General features: G+C 40.5%; 1 protein-coding gene across 1 annotated transcript in view; it reads right to left on the reverse strand.

The window, feature by feature from the left end:
- Window positions 1–422: 422 nt before the first annotated feature.
- Window positions 423–24,585, reverse strand: part of ttc7a (tetratricopeptide repeat domain 7A) — a 79,438-nt gene continuing 55,275 nt past the window's right edge. Inside the window, exons 19-20 of the mRNA XM_075474644.1 lie at window positions 23,450–23,652; window positions 423–3,555 (exon numbers count right to left, since the gene is read on the reverse strand). Of these exons, the coding sequence (XP_075330759.1) occupies window positions 3,337–3,555; window positions 23,450–23,652 (422 nt within the window). The 3' untranslated portion in view covers window positions 423–3,336. The remainder of the gene's footprint in view (window positions 3,556–23,449; window positions 23,653–24,585) is intronic.

The following is a 24,585-nucleotide window of genomic DNA, read 5'->3' on the forward strand; positions in this document are numbered from 1 at the left end:
TGATTATAGCTGGCTCATACCTCACATGGTAACGGCAGACATCAAACAGACGCTGTCAAGGCTGTAAAACCGCACAACAGGGGCATTATCTGCCTTTTGCTGTGTGTGTTGTGCATGTTCATGTCTTGCAAGTGTGTGTTTTTCAGCCGACCAGATATCTCTCTGCTTCCCCAGTTACTCAAACAAGGGGATGGCTGCTAGGCAACCAAGCCACATCACATCACATCAGGCGAGTCGGGAGAGAGGAGGAGGGAGGAGGGAGTTTGGAGGCAGAAAACTGTGCTATCAGTATTACATAAGCCGGCAGCCTAGTCCCACTGCTCACATTAATGTGTTTAGGCACTCGGAAGTGATGTCCATTAGTCACAAGTGACAAGGCAGGTGAAGATGCGGCATCCAGCAGTGATTTTTTTAAAGCCATTGTTGTTTTTATTTGAGAGCATTATGAACAGATGAGTCAAAACAAACAAAAAGAAAGAAAAAAAAAAAGCACACACATACACGAGTTGCCTCCTGTACCATAAAACAGGGAGGCAACAGGGACTGATAACACCCCAGAGGGATCATTTAAGACAAACACACATGCACGAAAATAGAAAATCCAAAGGTTTACTGTGTGATGACACACGCTTGTGTGGACACACATACACACACATATGTAATGATGTTATATGGAATGACTGTTGGATTCGTTTGAGAGAGACTTGTGTGTACATAAAAGCTACATCAGTCTATGTGATCACGAAAACCTCCCCAAAAAAACAAAAACAAAACACCAAGAGTCCGAGATAACAACGAAGATGACTGACAGCCACACATATGGAGCACAACAGTATACAGAACATTCCATCTTAAGATGTAACCAGCACATCTCTGCGATTTATGAGCCATCAAAGTGAGTATTTACAACATTGCTCCTCGTTCGTCCCCAACCACAACAGAAATATGACTTATTTTGTGATAACTCCATAGGAGATGTATGCAGTTCAGGTACAGTAGCTGCATCGGAACATTCATTTTCTATACACCCCGAGACCCGAAGCACTCTCATAAGTTTTTATGCACAAATGAAAATATTACCCAGCAATTTCACGTGAATCAGCAATGCTAAGAAAAAGAAAAAAAGAAAAAAAATGCAGTCTTGTCTGATAGCCAATCAAAAATGGATGAATGTTCAGTCATAGTTTGTTTGGGGACAAGTAAAACAAAAGGAGCCCTTTTCAGACACGGGACACGGGACATTGATGGCTTCATCAGTCTGTTAAAGTGATGGTATTCTGTCATTCTTAGGACAGTTTAGTGAAGAATAATTCAACAAAAAATGGCTTTTTTTCTTTTTACTACAACGTGTTGCTGGGACAGTTCATATTAGCTCGACAAGTGCACTGTGGGTGTGTGAGGAATAGCGCCGGTGGGTACGAGCGGTTGAAAATATTGCTTTTCAACATGTCCAATCATTTTGGATCGGTGGTGTCATAAAGGACTCAAATTGGCTTTTTATTATTACGGTTTCACTGCACCCACAGTGACAAGCCGAGAGACGCATTATTTTGCACTTCACCTGGGTTCACCGTGGCCACAGCTGCTCGTGTGGGTCTGACAGAGCACGGCAGAGGAAAGTCAGCGTTTCAACCTTTTTTTTTCCCCCCCATTCATTTGGAACAGGCTGTGACACAGTGTTTGCATCAGGGGCGAGGCTAGGGTATTTTTAGTGGTGCCAAGGCACCCCGTGAGATAGCTCAGCACGTTTTTAAAATATTATATTATGCAAAAACACATTTTTTTTTGCTCAAGGATGCATTATTTTAGTGACCAATTTCTTTATTTTCTAGCATTTGTTTTTGTTTTAACTCTTTACTCCCAAAATAAATGTTGAGTTATCTTCAATATTTGTCTCAGGCTCTCTGTTATCCCTGTCCAAGCCACAGTCTTTTGAAATTAAGAGGTCAAAATTGAATGTTGTAGGGGAAAACACTACTCAAAGCAAAACTAATACGGCTCCAAAATTTATAAATGTACTAGTTCGCCTCAATTAGTGAGAAATAATGTGCCTCTGTGAGCACTGGGGGGGGCTGGGCCCCCCTAAAGACCAGATCCTAAAATCGCCCCTGGTTTGCATTGCACAGTTCTGCATTTAGTTTTGACTTGTATAGTGTCGACAGTGGAATGGAAACGCTACGGCGTACGACCAAAGATAGCTTGTTATTTAAAAGTACTCGTGCTTAACCAGATGGTTAAAGCCTATCACCGTTTATCACCACCACGAGAGAACTTCAAACAATCTAATCAGAACTCAAGCCAGTCAGCGCATTGGAGCTCAATAGGAGCTGCTATAGGCCCAGACTGCTGGGGGGCCTCATCTGTCACACCTTTCCTCACTTTACTCTCTTTTTCCCCTGTTTAATTTCTCAAATGATATTATGTACATGTGACATGTGCCTCATGCACCCTCAGGACGGGAGATTGGACTGAAGACAAGTTTCGGTGCAATCTGTTGGTTTCCTTAGCTAGGAAACTGTTTTTGAATTGGCTCTATATGAATGAATTTGATTATTTTGTAAATAATTATGATTACAATGAATTGAATTCCAATTGGCTTGAATTGGACTTTATAATTTAAGTGCCTTGAGATGACATTTGTTGTATTTGGCGCTATATGAATAAAACTGAATTGAGCCAACTGGAAGGTCGGCCTTTAGGTCAGTCGAAATGTCGGTCTACAGGTTGCTCCGATGCGTTCATCGGTGTGTGAGCCTGTGTCACTTATTACTGTCAGTTTATTGGAAAGGAGTGGGTGTCTGAAAAGGGCTACCGTCCGACACTTGTGCGAAAGCATCATTTTGCATTGTTGAAAATATGCACGAGATTATACGTGAAACTTTGGAAAACCCTCTTATGTGCTTCCTTGAGAAAAGTTAGATGAGAAAACTGATACGAATGATGTAGGGTACAGCATGAGAAGATGTGTATCTGGGAGTCGCTTAGCTTAGCATGAAGATGGAAGAAGGGTTCAACAGTCTGATTTTGTAACAAATAGGCAAATCTGCCCACTGGCGTCTTTAATTTTTTTTTTACCGATTAATAATTCTGATTGAATAATCAAAGAGAAAACTAGTGCGTTTGAGAGGCTGTGGTTTCAAAGATGTGCCGATGAATATATACCAGAATGGTATCAATCTTCTCATCTCCTTTTCTACAAGAATAATAATATTTCCATAAATAGACAATTAATTTAAAAGCACATTCCTATATATCTTTATAAATGTATCATTTAAAAAGGCCAAATCTTAACCAAAACCAAAAGCCGGACCCCCGCCCCGTCTTCACCCAGGCTTTTCAGAGCTCCCTGGGGATGATGGTGAAGGGTCGGATGGGGCAGGAGGCCTCCAGCTCCAGGGCTGTTAAGAAGCAGTCTGGAGCCTGGCTGGAGTTCTGGGCCTGCAGAGCCTCACCCAAACAGCTCCACGCCTCATGGGACGTGCTGTGGAGCTGAACCGCATCCCGCAACACCTTCTCTCCGAGGTGCACTCGTCCAGTTTTAATCAGCAGACGACCCTGAATGGAAGAGATTGATGAGGGAAACCAGAAGAAATATTAGTCTGATTAAAATGAAAGAGTATTACTGTCAGGTTTATGAACTCATATTCAAACTCAGCCAAGCCTAAATGTTAATTGAAAGCAAAAATCTACTTTTTAATCTCAAAATCTTGTCTCTAATATTTCTCTTGTCTAAACTATCTACCGTCAAATCATTTTTATCGCATAATAAGGTCAAGTAAGCAGGTGTGTTTTTCCATAAGAATCTGAACCATAATGCTGTTGTCCTGTGGACGAAAAAAAGACAAGAAAGTACAAAAACTGCAACAACAGGAGTTACATTCAATAGGGATTGTACAATCGCACGGAGAAAATCCACAAATGATGAGATTACAAGTAACCCTCTGGATAGAAAGGATGCAGTATGTTAGGAGTCAGGCGTTCACACATGCTAACATGCGCGCACCCACCAGACTGTGATGTCAGAGGACAGACTGTTGGAAGGACGCCTTTAAACAGATTCAAATGATGTGCACTTTACATTACTGTTGATCACTGGCTATAGCATAGCCTCACTGGGTAAATACAGAATAACACCAAACTTGTAGCAGTATTAAAAAAAAATAAAAAACATTTTTTTCCATCCAAGACAGTGTCATTTAGAAACCCCCCCCCAAAAAAACTAAACATGCCTGATGACTAACGTTGACACAGTTTACAATACGCTTTGAAATCTAAAGTCTAGAAATCATTTGGGCTTTTTTGCAACCACAACTTAGACACAACTTGGCAAGGTCAAAGGTAATCATGCAATTTATGGCCAAAGACTTATCGGTAAAAACCCGACCGTATTTCACTGAAACGTGTGTGCCAGACTTGCATGCATGCATTTTCCCCTGTACCATCAACAACCAAAAACAGTGTGATTCCCTGGTCTTTTATTTAATATATCTAGCTGAAGTTACCACATCCACTGAAATGACTTCCTCTCATTTACGATGGAAAATAAATAAATATCTATGTTAAAGAAACTGTATCAGAGTGCATCAAATCAAATCAAATCAAATCCCTTCACATTACCTTGAACCGAATCGTTCCTCTAAAGGATGAATTATCCCGGAATCATATCGTAACCCATGAATCTAAATGTGACATTTTGTCTCACAAGGGAGAGATAAACATCCGTAGTCAGAGGTGATGGATGTCATTACACTGAGGAAGAAAATATTTTCTCAAAGCGCCCTACACATAATAATGCATAATTCTAAGTCTTACTATAATTCAATTCCATGTATTATTAAAAATACATAAACAAATGTTGTTATGTATTTTCATGTTACCTATGAAGATTAGTTTCAGGCTGTAAAAATGTCTCTTTCTGCTGTACGTTGGGCATTTTAACATGGGTCTCACTTTTGGAGCCATTCAGTGAACTACAGTTTTTGGGCACTTCATGTTTTGGCTTTATGTTTCTTTGTCAGAGGTTGGCACACACATATTTAACCACTGCTTAGACACGAAGCTTCACGGATTTCTGTCAAAGGTTTCAGCCTGTGTTATTATTTTCAGCGCTTTAGACTGTTTAAGAACAGCTGGAGGCACCTTTAAAGGAGTTCTGCAGCTGAAGTTGGATTGAAAAAGCAGGATGGATTTTATCATTCCTTAACTTATAACCTCGATTATCACTAATCTTAGATCCCTCAAAGGTGCATTCTGTCAGGGAAACAGAAGCAGAATAGAAATATCAAGCTGTGTTCCAAAAACGAACAAGCAAACAGCTTGTGGGTATCACTATGGAGTCCCAGGAGCTGATTGTGCACATCACAATGCACAAGTTTGCTAAACATAATGGACAACGCCCTCGACAAATCTTAGTGAAGAAACAGCAGTGTGTTCAACCAGAGGCTTCTTCAGCTTTGCTGCAACAAATAAAGATAGAGGACAGGGTGTATACAGGTATAAACAAGTTAAATTTAAGACTTTAAGACCTTTCAACACCACTTCTAAATGAAATTTAAGACCAAACGTACGATGGAAATACCAAGTAAACACACTGACAGTAAAACGGTAAAATGACAAATGACGGTTAAGTTTAAGAACATCGACTAAATGTGTGTCATGCGAAAAGATCACAAAAATGTCATCACTGTCCTAAATTAAATTTATTACAATATTTTCAGAACATTTAAGTCCCATGAACAAATGCTTATAAAATCAAGTAAATATATATATATATAAAAAAATAAATACTGTTCCTTTAGAGCAAAAAGAAAAATACACAAATATTTAAGACCCATGCAAACTGAATTTAAGACAATTTAATACTTTTTAAGGTCTTATTTTCAGGAAAATTGATTTACGACTTTTTAAGACTTTTTAAGGACCCGCGGCCACCCTGGAGGAGGTCATTCCTGCCCACAGCAACAGCCCCATGCAGTGAATATTATTTGTTCATAATTCTCCCTTAAGGATGAAAAAACAGTTCATTTAATCCATATTCTTTATATATAGAAGAATGAATATATTTGTGAAAGAGAGGGATGTAATATGTATATTTTGTGTAAAGGATTGTGTATTATATGTACCATGTGTATATTATACGTGTATGTTGCATTGTGTTTCACGAGTATATATTATGTGTATATTGTGTGTAATATCTTCTGTCACCACGTTAAAGGTCAAGAGCGTTTGTGCGTGCAGATTCTGTCTCTTTGGAGCTCAGCTCAGTTGTGGTGTGTTTGAGAGTTAAGCAGAAGAGTGTCACGCAAATAACCAACAGCATGGAGTCGAATCTGTCTCGCACACAAACATCTTCCACAGGCGCACACACAAAGGCAAGATGCAGCGTCCCATGCACACTCAAAGTGACAACAGTCAGCCATTCTTTCACAACGTTATCCCCTTCCTTCCTTCGACTATCTGTTACTAACACACACACACACACACTGAGCTGGCCTCAGGTCAGACAGAGGAGTCTTGTTATGTAGTCTCTGCTCACAAGTTCCAGATTAATTGGGCTGAAACTCACATAGCTGTCTGGGGGCTCTGATGCAACTTTCAATAAGAGCGCACACAGTTGCGCACACTCTCTCTTACTTCTTCCCTCAGTTCTTCCTTTCTTCACTGCTGCTGTGAGGACAACAAAACTCTTGGGTGAGAACAAACCTGACAAGAGGACGTGCACACTGGTTTACAAGTTCACGTGTGTGGCCGTATGGATGTTATGGGTGGAGGTGGATGATGAATATCTGCTGGTTTGACCATCTTCTTCCACATCTTAAAAGGATAGTTTGCCTCTTTTGACATGAAGCTGTATGACATCCCATATTAGCAACATCATTTATGAACATTTTCTTACCCCCTGCTGCGTCCTGTGAGCAGAGTTCCAGCCTCGTTTTGGTGTTGATGAAGGTAGTCCGGCTAGTTGACTGGGGCTAGAAAAATAAAGTGTCTTGCTTCTCAAAACAATATGCGTTCCAAAGGGTAATACATTCTCATCACAAAATCATTCTCCAGGAAAAAGTCAGACCTCACATCGCTTGGCGCTATTTTTGCTTCCCTTGATATCAATGCGTCCAATGTAAACTGTGCAGACCGAAGAGCAGACCGAGCAGTAAACACCGTAACAGGTGCGGCTATCGCTAGGTGGCTGAACGCATTGTTATCAAGGGAGGCAAAAATAGCGCCAAGCTATTGTGAGGTCTGACTTTTTCATGCAAAACGATTTTGTGATGCAAATGTATTACTCTTTTGAACGCATATTGTTTTGAGAAGCAAGACGCTTTATTTGTTTAGCCCCAGCCAACCAGCCGGACTACCTTCGTTAGCGCCAAAACTCGCCTGGAACTCTGCTCACAGGACGCAGCAGGGGGTAAGAAGATGTTCATAAATTATGTTGCTAATATGGGATGTCATACAGCTTCATGTCAAAAGAGGCGAACTATCCCTTTAATGTCTCCAGCCACACGAGAGTTACATCGTTCCAACATTCTCTCGCATAAACCCCGTCGACCACTGGACACACACTTACACACCCTTCCATCTGAACCCCTACCTTAGTTATGCTTGTAACCATGGAAAAGGTAACGATTCTAGGTCAGTGACTCAATCAAATCACACTCCTGTACATACTATTTATAGACACGAACATACAACACGATATCCAAACACATGCGCACACACAGTAACAGTTGCTTCCAGTGGAACACTTTGAGAAATCTTTCAACATTTTAGGAAGTATACATTTGTTTTGTTTCTGGGAAGAACATTTTCCCTTTTCATATTTCTACAGTAAACAGGCTACAGAGCTGTGGGCCTGATTCTTCTTGAAGTGAACAAATAAGCCCACCAGCCTTCAACGATGCCTAATTTGGCTGATATAGATTGTTTTTTTAATTTGTTGTTGAGACTTTAGGCATTAAAGCCTGTGCAGCATCTTTTCATCTGAAGCACTGGTGAGATGCTTTCTTTACAGAGCGGATTTCTCAAGGAACGCAGTGCTGCAAAGTCTATAAAACTGAGAAACACATGTGCCCCAGTAGCATAATGCTTTAACACAGCAACAATTGAGGGTTTAACTGCCAGATACATTCATAGTTCATCACAGCTGGGCAACTGACAGTTGAGCTAGCTGACAGTTAGCCATCAGCTCGTTTCCCTCTGAAACTCTTTACTGAATTAAATTAGGTGATCCCTGACCCTGAGAACAAAACAGTTCTTTCTTCTTCACTGTCTCCCGATGCATTGGATTAAACTCAAGCATGTCAATGATGGGGGATTTAATGAAACTGAATTTTTGGATCATTTTGCTGCCACTGAGCAGCTGAATCTGTCAGACTTGTTACTTTTGAAAACATTTTTAAAATGGTAATTGTTATATTTAAAAGTATTTTGTAGTATTTTGGGGTTAGACCAGCAAAATTGTGAAACACAGCTGATCAGTGTGAAGATACAATGCTTAGCTATCATGCATGCAGTGACACATAGCCGCCTGGATGTACATTTGTTGAGAAAGTGACAGCTATTTGATGTAAACAACTATCTGATGCAAAATGGAGGTGGGATTAAAATCACTATAGAGCTACTACTTTGAGTTGTTGGTAAGGAGATGGCCAAAGTTTGCTCTTCCATTGCACCCTTCTGAGTAGGTGTTAGCTTGGTGTTAGCTTGGATCCCCATCAGAATTCCTCCATGCTTCTTCAATCTGAAAGTGCAATGACTGCTGTCTACTGCTTATAAGACACTTCCTACTCATAAATACTTCACATAACCTCACTTTAAAAAAAAAAAAAGAAAGAAAAAACTCTGAAATATCCCTTTAACAAAGCAAATTCCTCATGGGAATATGAGTAATATGTGTTGAGTATGAGTAACACTATGAACCGTGAATTGTTTGTCATAGTAAAGCCATCATATTGTTAGTGTGTGGACAAAATGTTCGAAAATTTGATACAGAAAATGACTTGTTGAGTGGGAGAGTGAGCAAACAGAAAGGGAATCAAGTGCACAAATTTAACAAAGTTTCAATCGTCATCTTGTTTCTGATAAAACCGGTACAGTATCTATTGTTTTTTTCCTTAATCACGCCTGCCATCTGTCTCGAGTTCTACCTCCGCTGATCCCACAGCGCTTGGCAGTGCAGGTTTGTCTTGTCGTGCCATTTAAAGCACAACTGAGCTGAGTTGAGCCAAACAGAGCGAGTGGGCAGTGGTGCTTTCAATCAAACCATCTTCCTTTCCAAATTTAAGCAAACATTGGAGACACTGCAAACAATCCACAACCTTAATCAAGTGTATTTCCATCAATTAGACCAAACAGAGTGAAAAAGGAAACGCTTCCTGACTGTCAACAGCAAACACCCCACAGAAATCTTCAGCTGGTCTTGTTCGTACTTCATACTGCACAAAAGAAAATTACTTATATTTCACAGAGGGCTAACCAGCATATTTATGTTCAGGAATCATGGTATTACTTTGTTTCTAAAAACTTTCCCTGTCTCAAATGTGCAGCTGCATTATCAAAGTATAACTTAATGTTGCCCGTAGTAAACTGAGCAGAGTAATGGCTACATGTTTACATGACATAAGCTCCGACTGAGTTTGGGAAATCAAGACAGAAATCAAAGTTTTTGAGACAGTGGAGAGACAGCTGAACACTAAATTTAGACCTGCAATCTGTTGTTGTCAACCATGCTGCTACTGCACTGAAGCGCCGAGACTGTCTAGACAAACTGGTAAAATAATAATAATAATTTCTAATATTTAGTTTAGGCTCAAGGTAAGAAATGTATCATGTAGTTGTCCTCGAGGTTATGTATGCATATGGCATGATGCACATCTATGAGGTCAATAATAATGCAATTCGACAGCCATGGGGCTTGTTAGGTCACCCAGAAACCATCTGCTGAGCCCCTTTAGGATACAAGCCTTGACATACATACGTGCCTTTTAACCCAGTAGCCTAAAATCCCAGCCACTGAACCGGGGGTAGTCGTCACCTGAACTTTTAAACCCATCAGCAGCACTGTCAGGGAGGGAGAAGTAAACAAAAGATGCCTAATTTTCAGTTCTGATTTTCATTTTCTTTAACAGTCGTCTTTTTATGTTTCAATTGTAATGCTTATTAGAGTTCATTCCTTTATTTAAGTAAAAACAATGTTGGTCTCGTTGACAGCTGATTAGCATCAAAGTTGGAAAACGGGCAGGATGCACAAGTTGATTACACAACTTTGTATACTTATTGATCAGGACAGAGTAAGGTTGCCAACTGTGTACAAATCACCTTGTTTTGATAATCTGAAAAGGCTAGCAAATTTTAGGCTAGCAAACAAGGTATAAAATGATTGGCGAGCCTCTGTAAGGATTCCGCTTATGGGTTTCCCTGACTCACATTTCCCTTTCCTCGCCTGCTTTGGCTGCTTAGGGGAATATGACTTCTTTAAACACTGGTTGAAAGAAGCTCTATATAAAAAAAAAAAATCTACATTCATGTCTTGTTCCGCTTTCATTAAAGTGAATTTAAACTTGGGTGTCACTCGAAATCTTTAGGAGTTCTGGTTGACAATTCGCTGATTTGGCTAGCTGTTTACATCTGCTTTCATTGTTTATGCTATGCTAAGCTAGTTAGGCTAAACCATGGGTGTTGCACCCGTGGGGGATGGGGGTGTTTCGACACTCCCACTTTTACAGCAAGATGATTTCACCCCCCCCCCACATTTTCCAAAGGTAAACCCCTTTGGCCCATGGATGGATTATATTAACGGTTTGCCCACCCTCGTAATGCACCAACATACAATGTGTTTTAAAGACACTGTGCCCTCTTTAGAATAATTCCATCCAGATTTGAGCAGTCTAACTATTGTAGTTTTCATAAAGTTTAGGGTGATGAGAATACAAAAAAAATGCAGTAATCAGGACAGAGAAAAGTTGCCAACTGTGTACAAATCACCTTGTTTTGATAATCTGAAAAGGCTAGCAAATTTTAGGCTAGCAAACTAGCCTAAAATTTGCACTGGATAGTGGCTAATAGCAAACTAGCCTAAAATTTGCACTGGATAGTGGCTAATAGCAAACTAGCCTAAAATGTGCGCTGGATAGTGGCTAATAGCAAACTAGCCTAAAATTTGCGCTGGATAGTGGCTAATAGCAAACTAGCCTAAAATGTGCGCTGGAGGCTAATAGCAAACTAGCCTAAAATTTGCACTGGATAGTGGCTAATAGCTAACTAGCCTAAAATTTGCGCTGGATAGTGGCTAATAGCAAACTAGCCTGAAATTTGTGCTGGATAGTGGCTAATAGCTAACTAGCCTAAAATTTGCGCTGGATAGTGGCTAATAGCAAACTAGCCTAAAATTTGTGCTGGATTATCAAAAATCTTTTTATTTCATCGCTAACCTTTCTGCTTCTTCAAAGAAAATTGGAGATGATTATCATTTTAAACACAAAAACTGAGTCTTTACGTTATCGTTATCTGGAGCCAATTTTTAAACACAGAGATTTGTTCTGTCTGAGGAAGCAAAACAGCTGTATACTAATTGATAAGGACAGAGTAAAGTTGCCAACTGTGTAAGGCAAGGCAAGGCAATTTTATTTATAGAGCACAATTCATACACAGGGCAATTCAAAGTGCTTTACAGCTACATAAAATCACAAGAAGGCAATAAAACCATTAAAAAGGAATAAAAAAATAAAAGAAAGAAATTAAAAAAGAAAGAATATTTAAAACCTATTAAAATAATCATTAAGTAATTAAAAAGTGAAGAGTGCAGATAAAATACTTTCAGGTGTCATATGCACAGCTAAATAGAACTGTTTTCAGCCTGGATTTAAACATTGTCAGAGTTGAGGCCTGTCTCACATCTTCTGGAAGACTGTTCCAGATTTTAGGAGCATAAAATTGAAACGCAGCCTCACCTTGTTTAGTCCTGACTCTGGGCACCAGCAGGAGACCCCTCCCAGAGGTTCTCAGAGCCCGAGTTGGTTCATATGGCTCTAACATGTCAGAGATGTACTTTGGCGCTTGACCGTGAAGAGACTTGTACACAAGCAGAGCTGTTTTAAAGTCTATTCTCTGAGCGACAGGAAGCCAGTGCAGAGACCTGAGCACTGGACTAATATGGTCGTATTTCCTGGTTCTAGTCAGGACTCGAGCAGCAGCGTTCTGGATGTACTGCAGCTGTCTTACAGCCCGTTTAGAGAGCCCAGTGAGCAGGCCGTTACAGTAGTCTAACCTGCTGGAGACAAACGCATGGATCAGTCTCTCTAAGTCTGGTTTAGACACTATTCCTTTGATTCTGGCAATGTTTTTTAGATGGTAAAAAGCTGCTGATGTTACAGATTTAATGTGGCTGTTAAAGTTCAGGTCTGAGTCCAATATTACCCCGAGATTTCTAACTTGATAGTTAGGTTTTAGAGAGAGAGTCTCAAGGTGACTGATAACACTTTCTCTTTGTTTCTGAGGGCCACAGACAATGATTTCAGTTTTGTCTGAGTTTAGCTGGAGGAAATTGTTTTGCATCCACACACTGATCTGTTCGATGCAGCGACACAGTGTATCTACAGGCCCGTGTTCTCCTGCCGTCAGTGACACGTAGATCTGAGTGTCATCTGCATAATTGTGGGAGGACACATTATAGCTGCGTATTAGCTGGCCTAGTGGAAGCATGTACAGATTGAACAATACGGGTCCCAGGATTGACCCCTGGGGAACCCCACAGGTCATAGCCATTTGGTCTGAGACACAGTTACCAATTTCAACAAAATATTTCCTGTCCTCCAGATAGGACTTGAACCAGTTTAAAGCACGACCAGAGATTCCCACCCAGTCTTCTAACCTCTGTAATAAGATCGCATGGTCAACTGTGTCAAAGGCAGCACTCAGGTCCAGCAGAACTAAGACTGTGACTCTACTTGCATCTGTGTTCAGGCGGATGTCATTTGTCACCTTGATCAGAGCTGTCTCAGTGCTGTGGTGGGGCCTAAAGCCTGATTGGAAAGTATCAAAAGCATTGTTAGACAGGAGAAAGTCACTAAGCTGTTGGTATACAACTTTTTCTAGGACTTTGCCTAAGAATGGCAGGTTTGATATGGGCCGGTAGTTGTTCAGTACTGTGGCATCAAGATTGCTCTTCTTTAGAAGAGGCTTAATGACAGCAGTTTTTAAGGCCTTTGGAAATGTTCCAGTCTGGAGTGAGATGTTGACTAGATGAGCAAGTTGTGGTAACAAACTGCTTAGCACAGACTTTAGGAATCTAGTGGGCAACTCATCAAGGCAGCACGTTGATGAACTCAGACTGCAGATGGTCTCTTCGACTGTTTTGTCAGTAACAGGTGTGAAATGTGTCAGCTCTAGGTGTCTAGCTGGCTGCAGAGTAGTTATTTGTGTTGTGGAAATTATTGCATTTTTAATGCCTTGAACTTTGTCATTAAAGAATATTGCAAACTCATTACACTTGGATGTAGAAATGAGTTCTAAAGGCAGTGAAACTGGAGGGTTTGTTAATCTGTTTACTGTAGCAAACAGGACACGAGAGTTGTTACTGCAGTTTTTGATGATTTCAGAAAAATAACTCTCCCTTGTTCTACGCAAAGTCTGGTTGAACACACATAGCTTTTCTCTGTAAGTCTCATAATGAACCTGGAGCTTTGACTTGCGCCATTTCCGTTCGGCTCTCCGGCACTCGTTTTTCTGTGCCCTGACCGACTCTTCTTTCCTCCATGGCGCCCTTTGCCTACTTTTAACTATTCTAACCTTGAAAGGAGCAATGGTATCCAAAACATTTAAGAGACTTGATGTGTAAGAGTTCAACAGATCATCAACACCAGAACACAGGGTGTTCTCAAACCTAATCATTTCCATAAACTGTGTCCCTGTTCTGTCATTTATGAGTCTTCCCCGAACAACTGCAGACCCAGCTGGTGTTTTGGGTAAAGTAGATAGGTCGAAGAAAACACAGAAATGATCAGATAAAGCAACATCAACGACATCCACGTTTGAAACAACAACACCCCTTGAAATGAGCACATCTAGAGTGTGCCCTCTGTTGTGGGTGGGCTCAGTCACATGCTGAGTTAGACCAAACATTTCAAGGACAGCAGTGAGCTCTTTAGCTTCCTTGTTATGCGCTACGTCCACATGCACATTCAAGTCCCCTGTTATGACTAAACAGTCAAAAGCAGTGCACACAATTGAAAGTAGTTCAGTAAAATCATCAATAAAACAATTCTGTGGTGGTTTATAAATGGTGATATAAAGTATGGAAGATTGTTTTATCTCCATTTTGAATGTACATATCACCTTGTTTTGATAATCTGAATGCTTTATTTGTGGTATTTAGAATTTTCATCTTGTTCCAACTCTTTAAAAAACCTATATACAACTTATATATTATCCTATAGCATTGTTGGAAGATTATTTGGGAACATTGGTAGACGTCAGTGATTTAACGCCCAACATAACTGAAAAAAAATCTATAAAAAAATTGGAATAGAGGCAAAGAAAGTTAGAAAAGTTCAACTGACGGAAGCAGCTTAATTGGTGACAGGTGAGGGTGTCAGGATTTGGTATAAAAGGAGCATCCATCAAAGGCAGAGTTTATTATTAAAAAGAAACAAGAATAACAATTATCAAGGCAAAATTGCTGGAGAAAGGGTTAGAAACCTCTTTCAGCTTACTATATCATAATCATCAGCTCACAAATTCCAAATTTACTCATTTAAAGGAGGTATGACCACAGATTCTATAATACTACAGATTCGCAACTCACGGTGCATTTCCGGTTTCCAACGAGGCGATTTTGGTTGCAGTTCCACCCTCTTTCCACGTGGGGCGCTCAATTTTTGGAGACCAGAATGAATGGAGTCCTATGGAGCTATACGCCCTTTCGTGCCCTTATCTCAAGATATAATTTTTTCTCTAATAATTCGAATGTTGTGTTCGAAAGAGGATGTTTAGAAAATACCCATGGCTGAGTTTTAGATTTTTAGAGCCACTCATTTGCTTAAAAAAAGGATTTTAAGTGTATATGACGTCATACATAGCTTACGACCGGAGATGCCGCTTTACGGCAACAATCCTGCTTGTTGTTGGTCTCAAAGGCAGCAGCGTTTTCAAGGAAGAGCTGTAGTAGAGAGAATCTGTGGTAACATAAGCGGAAAAAGTCCATCTTAATTCTGTTGTCGCTTGGTACGGAGCCAGCCGTCAAGCGGTGCCTCTGGTCGTAATTCATTCTTTCGCCGGTCGACCAGCTGTCATTAGTTCAATGCTAGCTCGTTGTGGACAACAAGAAGCCAACCTGTAAGAAATCAAAGGGATATATGTACTCGTTCAGTAGATTTTTGACTTGAAACCCATGTTGAGCTCTCAGAAACTACATTCAAATCTGAGCGCTCTTGAGGAGACTTAGGTGAAACTGACCATTTGTAGCATCTAGCTCCATAGGGCCCCATTCATTCTGGTCTCCACCGACGCCCCCAGTGGAATTCTGGTGGAACTGCAGCCAAAAAGCCGGTACAATGGGGCTTAATAGTAAGTGGCAAGGCTGTTAGATAGATAGGCTGTGGTATGACTCCAAAATTCAGTATTACAAAGTCGACCAAGCTTTCAAATTTTCAGCAATGATTTTTCAACATGTTTTCACAAAGAATCCGCGGCCCAATATGCACCATCTATGCTTGTGGTGTGCATGTGTCAGAATCAACCCCTCTCGGTATATTCCCACCTTTCCACAGATTACATCACATATATAAATATATAACAGAGTAAAAGTCAATGTGGCACACAAACGTACAAGCATGCACACACTGACACGAGCAGTTAGCGTCAAGAAAGAAGAATGAAAGAAGGGGCTGCTGTTGGCGCCACGGAGGAAAGGAAAAGGAGGAGAGCTGGGGAGGAAGGGAGCGTGAGGGAGAAAGAGCTAAACTGGGAACAATGACTAGAGAGAGGGAGATGGAGAGAAGAAAAAGACAGAGGCGTCAAAGAAAAAGGAAAAAATAAGTGAGCTCACATGAGCCATACATAGAAACAAGAGGCACCAGCCAACTCCTAATTGTCTCTCTGTTTGCCCCCCCCACCCCCACCTCCATTTTTCCCTCTCTCCCTCTTTCCCTCACACACTGTCTTCTTCTCTCTCTATTCATGGTTATCAGAGGTCTCGCTCAATAGAATATATTTCCCTGGTTGCTAGGCAATCCCATAAAGCGATGAGAAAGTGTTATAAATAATGTATTTGCATTATCTAATCAGTTGACAGCCACCCCCACCCACAGAGAGAGGGAGAGAGTGAGAGAGGGAGAGGGAGTGAGAGAGAAATGAAGGGGGGGGGGGGCGCTTTTGATAATTGGAACGCGATTAATTCAATGAGCACAAGTCCTCGTCCTGAGAGTATACATGCATATGTAGGCTGTGTATGAATATGCCTCTGTTGAAGGGGAGTAAAAGTAAGGTGTGTGTGTGTGTGTGTGTGCGTGTGTGTCTGACTCAGAGCAAGCTCCACTACAGAGCAGAGCAGGATGAGATGTGGAGGATGCTGGGAGTGGGTCAGATTCATTGCATACCATAGCCAGAAGCAAGGCTGGGCCATGTTTCAGGATCAGCTACCCACCAGAACACACACACACACACACACACACACACACACACACACACACACACACACAAACGTACCACATGCCGCACATACACACGTGTCGACCAAACACTTACCATAATGAGGCTAACAGACACGGACGGACAAATGTGGAATATTTGACACTGCTTCAGCTTTGACAGACAAACATAATAACATGTTTGAAGTTAGCCTGTAGATCCAAACAACATAATAACATTAGAATACTTTTGCAAAACACAAGCACGCATATGCAGTTATGCATATACACACACATGGTACCACACCGGTTCACAACCACACCCTCGTTAAACCAAAAATACTCTAAAACCAGCAGCTGACCAGAGCCGTGAGTCACTGTCTGATCGCCGCATTTCTCCCACACATGCTCAAACACCACATGGAGATGGCCGTTGCTAATATAAAGAGCTGGACTAAGTGAAGTGGTGTATATAAAATCAGATTCAGCACTGATTGGCGAGCCTCTGTAAGGATTCCGCTTATGGGTTTCCCTGACTCACATTTCCCTTTCCTCGCCTGCTTTGGCTGCTTAGGGGAATATGACTTCTTTAAAAACTGGTTGAAAGAAGCTCTATAAAAAAAAATAAAAATCTACATTCATGTCTTGTTCCGCTTTCATTAAAGTGAATTTAAACTTGGGTGTCACTCTAAATCTTTAGGAGTTCTGGTTGACAATTCGCTGATTTGGCTAGCTGTTTACATCTGCTTTCATTGTTTATGCTATGCTAAGCTAGTTAGGCTAAAAACACACATACAAGGAAGTAGAATTGGCTTTTTCTTCTAACGAGAAAACATAAAAATTGTGATCAATGAGGGCTCAGTGGAACATTAGTGGCCTGTTTTGGGCTGCACTAAAATGCAGTCAGCTCTGTCTCACTTTAGAAGAATAACCTTCATTAACAAATAAGTAGCACTTAGCCATGTGCAGCTGTAGTGTCATGTGGTGACAGTTACTAGCAAAACCTTTTAGCAAGAAAGGCTTAAGAAAGTAAGGTTAGGTATAGAGAGCCAAAAGGTCAGCTATTTTTACACTTAGATGACTTATTCACATCTTAATAATAGTTAGTTTTAGGTCACAACAAATATGTTTGGGGTTATATAAACACTTTTATAACATTAGTATCCTTGCACAGGCCGGTTAATTCAGTGGTAAGATGCACAGAAAATGCCTGTTACCACCCTTATTTGATTCTTGAGAGCTTGTTTGCATGTTATACATACAATGACAAAACAGGTTTTTTCCAAAGACCTTACAGTCATGTGTCAAGAAGGAGGAAAGCTCATCCTCTAATAGTTCCAACACTGCAAAAAGTGAAATCTAAGTAAAAAGAAATATCTTAGATCAAAGGGATATATGCTTATTTTTTGTCCGATAAGATAGTTCTTCTTAGTAAGCAGTTTTTATGTTAGACTGTTTCACTTGTTTTAAGTGTTTCTGTCCTTAATTATCTAAATAAGATATTACAGCTTGTTACTGAGATTTCAGGACCTGTTTTGAGTAATTACATGCTTGAAGCTAGAATATCAACAGTTTCCAAGCTGGTTTCAAGAAATATAAGGATTAGTGCATACCACTAGCCTGGCTGACGCGTCCACAATCTCGATGAGATGGTGGTCTGGGAACTAGGTGTGCATTTTCTTGTAGTTGAGGCGTGGTTTACGATTGCATGGAGCCGTTTATTGGGCGCTACGAATGTCTATCAAATGACGTCAGGTTCTTACCATGCTGCTTTGCGCGCGATTAATAGCCAATTGTATCACTTATACCAGATGACGACAGAAATTCGACGAGGAAGAAGAAAAAAAAGTCAAATAAAAGTAAACTTGCGCTCTAAGCTACTTAAATTAACAACAAAGTAGGCCTATATGCTATATTCTACATGACTTTTTATGTTGTAGAGTTGTGAATTTATTTTAATAATGGAGAAATTGAGCAGCCTTGCTTTGTTGTCTACAGTAGTAGATCAACCCTCATCTTACTTTGAAGCTCCCAGCTCTCTGAAGTGACGTCGACGCAGCTTTAGCAGCAGAAAAGCTATCAGGCTTGTGTTGATAATAATAAACTCCTGGACTATGTACAAACTTCCAAATGCATCGTTTGGTGAGTACAGACCATATTTGTACTACTGTAGAAGTTTGGTGTCATGACATGTGATTTTAGTGTGGTAATTTTGGAGATATTGCCAGGGTCTGTCAGCGCTTGTACAAAGCTATTCGGAATAACTCAGTAACTCAGCTGATGTTCAGCCAATATCGGAAAAACTTCGGGTGGGCTACTTTGCTGGATGTCACGGTTCAAATGACCCCAGGGTGAATCTACTCCGAAACAGTTTCTAAGGCTGCATTGAACGGTAACGTTGTGTCCGCTGTCATGTTGGATTAACACTCTACAAGCTTCGGTGTAGCGCATAGACGTCGTCATCGTCTTGCTGCCCCCCCCGTTCTGTGATTGGTTCCCAAACTCTGGCAAAAATAAGGGCGGTGGTTTCCAGGCTGACTTTGCAGTGAGAATGAAATCGAGCGCAAAGCAGCATGGGATTTCCCAGGCTAGCATACCACTATGTCAAGAAAATGGCTCTAGCATTTACTTAATTCAAGAATATTTTTCAATATATTGAGAAAATAGGCCACTTGTATTTGATTAGAATCAAGAAAAATGTACTTGTTATTAGTTAAAATACACTAATTCTAAGGTATTTGTGGGTTAATTGAGATTAGATATTTTTACTTGTTTTGAAAAATCTTGACAAGCCACATTTTCTTGTTCCATTGGCAGATAATTTTGCTATTTTTAAGCAAAATACACCTAATTTTTGTACTTTTTTTTCTTGTTTTTGAAAGCTGGCTTTTTGCAGTTCCGGTTTTGTGTATCGGGACGTCATGAAAAATGTCTCTGGTCCTTCCCAGATCTTCAAATGACGAAAAAACAACCTCAGATTAACAGCAACAATTGGCATACTACACCATGTCATTAATATTTAAGAAAAGCTTACAAAAAACAGATGATATGTAATAATCATTTTCTCTTAATGACATTATCACCGTGAAGGAATTTTCTTCTTTACTGTGTTGCGTCAGTTCATTGAGTTTTCCAGGCATTCTTATATGCACAGATTTCTTAAGGACCAGGCACGGTATTTGAATTAGGTTGAAGCCTTTGTTTGGATCATTGCAACATCTTAATTCTTTTCATTTTTTTCAGCCATTCTGCAGTAGATCTGCTACTTGTGTTTGGGATCATTGTCCTGTTGCATGACCCAATTTCAGCCAAGCTTTAGCTGTCAGACAGATGGCTCCACATTCGACTCTAGAACACTCTGGTATACAGAGGAGTTAATGGTCGACTCAATGACAGCAAAGTGCCCAAGTCCTGTGGTTGAAAAACGAGTCCAAATTATCAGCCCTCCACCACCGTGTTTAACAATTGGTATGAAGTGTTTGTGCTGATATGCTGTGTTTGGTTTTCACCAAAAGTGGTAATGTGCTTTGCTAAAATAGCCAAGCCTTTTCACTTTGGTCCCATCTGTCCAAAGGACATTGTTCCACGAGTCCAAGACTCGTTCGGATGAAACGTTGCAAACCTAAGCTGTGCTGCTATGTTCTTTTTGAAGAAAATAAAGAAAATTCAAATATGCTTTACTTTTTCAGTGTTTTTCTGGTTTCTGTAAGATCATTGCTGATATATTTCCTCCTTGGTGATATGTTAACACAAACCTGAATGCTCTAGACCAACAAACTGCCAAAACTTCTGGCTTTTATAGGGTGACATTTGTCACACAAGTGTCTGTATTTTAGCAAAGTTCTTCTTAAATAAATGTCAAGTATTATGGCGTGATACGTAAAACCTTAGATTGTATTTACACACACTTACACGCACGAACACAATCTTTCATGATAAAATCAGAGGAATTAAAATCAGATGGACTCCACTGTCATGTCTCAGCAGGAGTACATCCACTTTTATCCACAGCCAAGTCAATAAAAGCTGCAATGCATCTAAAGGACAGTCAAGGAAAGTACAGTATGTTCTTTTGCAGAATAATGGCTCAAGTGTAAAAATATCAACCAAGAATATCATCAGAATTCCCCTTAAGGCAGAGCGGAGTAAGTGGGCCACTGGCACACAAAGTGTCCACAGCAGATACAGTATAAAAATACATGCATGAAGACAGAGCTGCAGAGTAACAGCAACTGTGATCTGTATTCTGAAGCTGATGCGGGACACAGTATAGGCATGCTCCAAATCAAATGTCCCACAAAGTAAGAATACAGCTATTTTTTTTACAAGATATTAGCATAATGAAGGAATATCCTACGACATTCCATAGAGAATGCATCATTTTTTTGTAGTTGGGTCATTTTCTTCTTGCCAAAATATGTGGCCTAATGCAAGTGCTTCCGAATAGTTTACTCCAAAAAGCACAAATAGTCCACATGTGCGCCAAATCCATGGAGGAAAACTGGCATACACAAACACAGTTATGCCTAAACACACACACACACACACACACAAAAAGTTAGACTGAGAACACATCTGTCTAGTAAAGAGACCCAGAGTAGGACCCTGCCAGCTGGCTTTGTCTCAACTTTTTACCCACTGGGATTGGTTCTCCCACAGGCCAAATATGGAAGAGATGCGTACCTCTGCCTGCCCCTGGGACTGCACTTCTATACAGACGCACAAACCCCCTTCAAAAGTGCACAGTAGGAGCGAAAGCATTAGCCTTATGTGGTCACAAGATGGCTTGTTCTTAAGTCAAAGAGATATCGAGCAGCACATTTATTGTAACCATGGAGACCAAAACCATATGCGTTCATGTGTGAGCACATGACGAGTGGTGCTAGCTTTTGGATTTGAGGAATATCCCTCTCTGGTCCCTTCACCATGACAACAGAGAAAGTTCAGAAGTTAGAGTGGCTGTGGTTAATCCAGTGGATCATCTGGAAGACAGACTGGCAGATTGAGCAGGAGAGTGGGTGGGAGTGGGCGAGAGAGGATCTTTATAGCGTGGCAGAGAGAGAGAGAGAGAGAGAGAGAGAGAGAGGACCTGCTGGGATGAAGTGAAAGTGGGGGAGTGATCAGGAAAAAGACAGCCAGTCTTTTAGCGCTGTTTTTTTATTATCAGTTATGGATTAAAATGATTTTTTTTACTATTTTGTGGAATTGAGACTATATGAGCCTGTAATGTGACCATTAAGACTTTAAAGATTCTTACTGTGTCAGTGTCTGTTCACAGGAAACTGTGTACAGGAGAAAAACACTGTTTGTGAGCAGCTGCAATTGCTGATACAAGGATGCTAACCTCTGATAGTGGCTAATAGCAAACTAGCCTAAAATTTGCACTGGATAGTGGCTAATAGCAAACTAGCCTAAAATTTGCGCTGGATAGTGGCTAATAGCAAACTAGCCTAAAATTTGCGCTGGATAGTGGCTAATAGCAAACTAGCTTAAAATTTGCACTGGATAGTGGCTAATAGCAAACTAGCCTAAAATTTGCACTGGATAGTGGCTAATAGCAAACTAGCCTAAAATTTGCGCTGGATAGTGGCTAATAGCAAACTAGCCTAAAATTTGCACTGGATAGTGGCTAATAGCAAACTAGCCTAAAATTTGCACTGGATAGTGGCTAATAGCAAACTAGCCTAAAATTTGCACTGGATAGTGGCTAATAGCAAACTAGCTTAAAATTTGCACTGGATAGTGGCTAATAGGAAACTAGCTTGAAATTTGCACTGGATAGTGGCTAATAGCAAACTAGCCTAAAATTTGCGCTGGATAGTGGCTAATAGGAAACTAGCCTAAAATTTGTGCTGGATTATCAAAAATCTTTTTATTTCATCGCTAACCTTTCTGCTTCTTCAAAGAAAATTGGAGATGATTATCATTTTAAACACAAAAACTGAGTCTTTACGTTATTATTATCTGCAGCCAATTTACAAACAGAGATTTGTCTCAGGAAGCAAAACAGCTGCCATTTCTGATTTATTCTGTAACTTGTTTAGTTTGATCGACTAAGTGTGAGGCTAGGTTGGCTAATTTGATACTTTCACCAGTCATTCTCGTATAACAATCATCAAGATGTTCTTAAAAATTCAGATGATATCATAACCTCAGTATTTTTTTTGCTTTAGATTAATAAAATAACTAAAACGATTGGGTCTCTCAAGTATTAAATCTAAACTTCAATCTGGAACCTAACAGACAAAATGAATCCCTTTCACCTATTCACAAAATCTATGAATTGATAATTGCTTTAAATAAACGTGTACAGCAAGCATATAAACGTGTGCATAAGTGTAATGTGATTGTTCGACCTCACAGAATCACAGTATCAATGATTACAATGCAGTCTTAGACAATGTGCCTATATGTGGGTCGTGAATAAACGTTAAAGACAGTTGGTGGAGCTTCGTTACAATTCAATTTAATCTAAAGGATCGATGACTAAATCTTAAATTTGTGAATATTTCTACAGTATGTGTAAGAGAGCACGTTCGACTTAATTGTGAAAGACTTGCACAACAAACAATTGAATGTAATTTGTGAACTCAAGTAAAGCATTAGAAATGTGTATGAGCACATGCTCAGCCTGCATACTACGTCAGTTCTAATTTAATAGACTCAATTTAAGCACTTAATGTATTAGCGTATCCATGCATGTTGTGTGTTTGTGTCTCTGTATGTGCACACTGACCACTGCTTGCGTGTGTGACACTAAACAGAGCCGAGTATTATATAAGTTTTAATTCAATTTTACAGCCTCTGAAGCTTCCACTGTCTCTCACCATGTGCACCAGTATGCGCTCTCCTGTGGGATGGATGGCCAGGGCCTCGTCGTACAGGCCTTTGGCTTCGTCCAGTTGACCCCGGAGCTCGGCCAGGCGGCCCCGCTGGAGCAGCACAGACTGGGAGTTGGGGAAGAGCGAGCTGGCCTCGGCTATGCAGAACTGGGCCTCCTTGAGCCGCCCGTCCACCGCGAACAGCTCCCCTGCAGCAGGAGAGGCAGGACAAGGGCGGCAGAAAAGGGCAGAAAGGAGAAGGGATAGATGGAGGTGGTGTGGGAGCAGAAGTGGAGAGAAAGAAGCAAATAAAAAAATTAGATGAAAAAAGGGTGGTTAAAGGGATAGTTCGCCTCTTTTGGCATGAAGCTGTATGACATCCCATATCAGCAACATCATTTATGAACATTTTCTTACCCCCTGCTGCGTCCTGTGAGCCGAGTTCCAGCCTCGTTTTGGTGTTGATGAAGGTAGTCCGGCTAGTTGGCTGGGGTTTAAAAAATAAAGCGTCTTGCTTCTCAAAACAATATGCGTTCAAAAGAGTAATACATTTGCGTCACAAAATCGTTCAACAAAAAAAGTCAGACCTCAATCGCTTGGCGCTATTTTCTCTCTAGCTTCGTATCACTACGGGCTGTGTAAACTGTGCAGACTGAAGTGCAGACCGAGCAGTAAACACTGTAACAGGTGCGGCTGTCGGCAGGTGGCTGAACGTGGCAAAAATAGCGCCAAAAGATTGTGAGGTCTGACTTTTTCTGGAGGAACGATTTTGTGATGCAAATGTATTACTCTTTTGAACGCATATTGTTTTGAGAAGCAAGACGCTTTATTTTTTAAACCCCAGCCAACTAGCCGGACTACCTTCATCAACACCAAAACGAGGCTGGAACTCTGCTCACAGGACGCAGCAGGGGGTAAGAAGATGTTCAGAAATGATATTGCTAATATGGGATGTCATACAGCTTCATGTCAAAAGAGGCGAACTATCCCTTTAAGACAGGACAAGACTACAGTGGAATTCATCCACTCAGCAACATGCGACAGTGACAGAGATTAACTGTGAGTTCGGCAGTTTCATGGTCAAATATAAACAGCACAGCCCTCAAATACTTGGATGGACACATACACATATAGAAATGTAT

The sequence above is a fragment of the Odontesthes bonariensis genome, chromosome 2 (genome assembly GCF_027942865.1).
Source record: "Odontesthes bonariensis isolate fOdoBon6 chromosome 2, fOdoBon6.hap1, whole genome shotgun sequence".
Lineage (NCBI taxonomy): Eukaryota > Metazoa > Chordata > Actinopteri > Atheriniformes > Atherinopsidae > Odontesthes > Odontesthes bonariensis.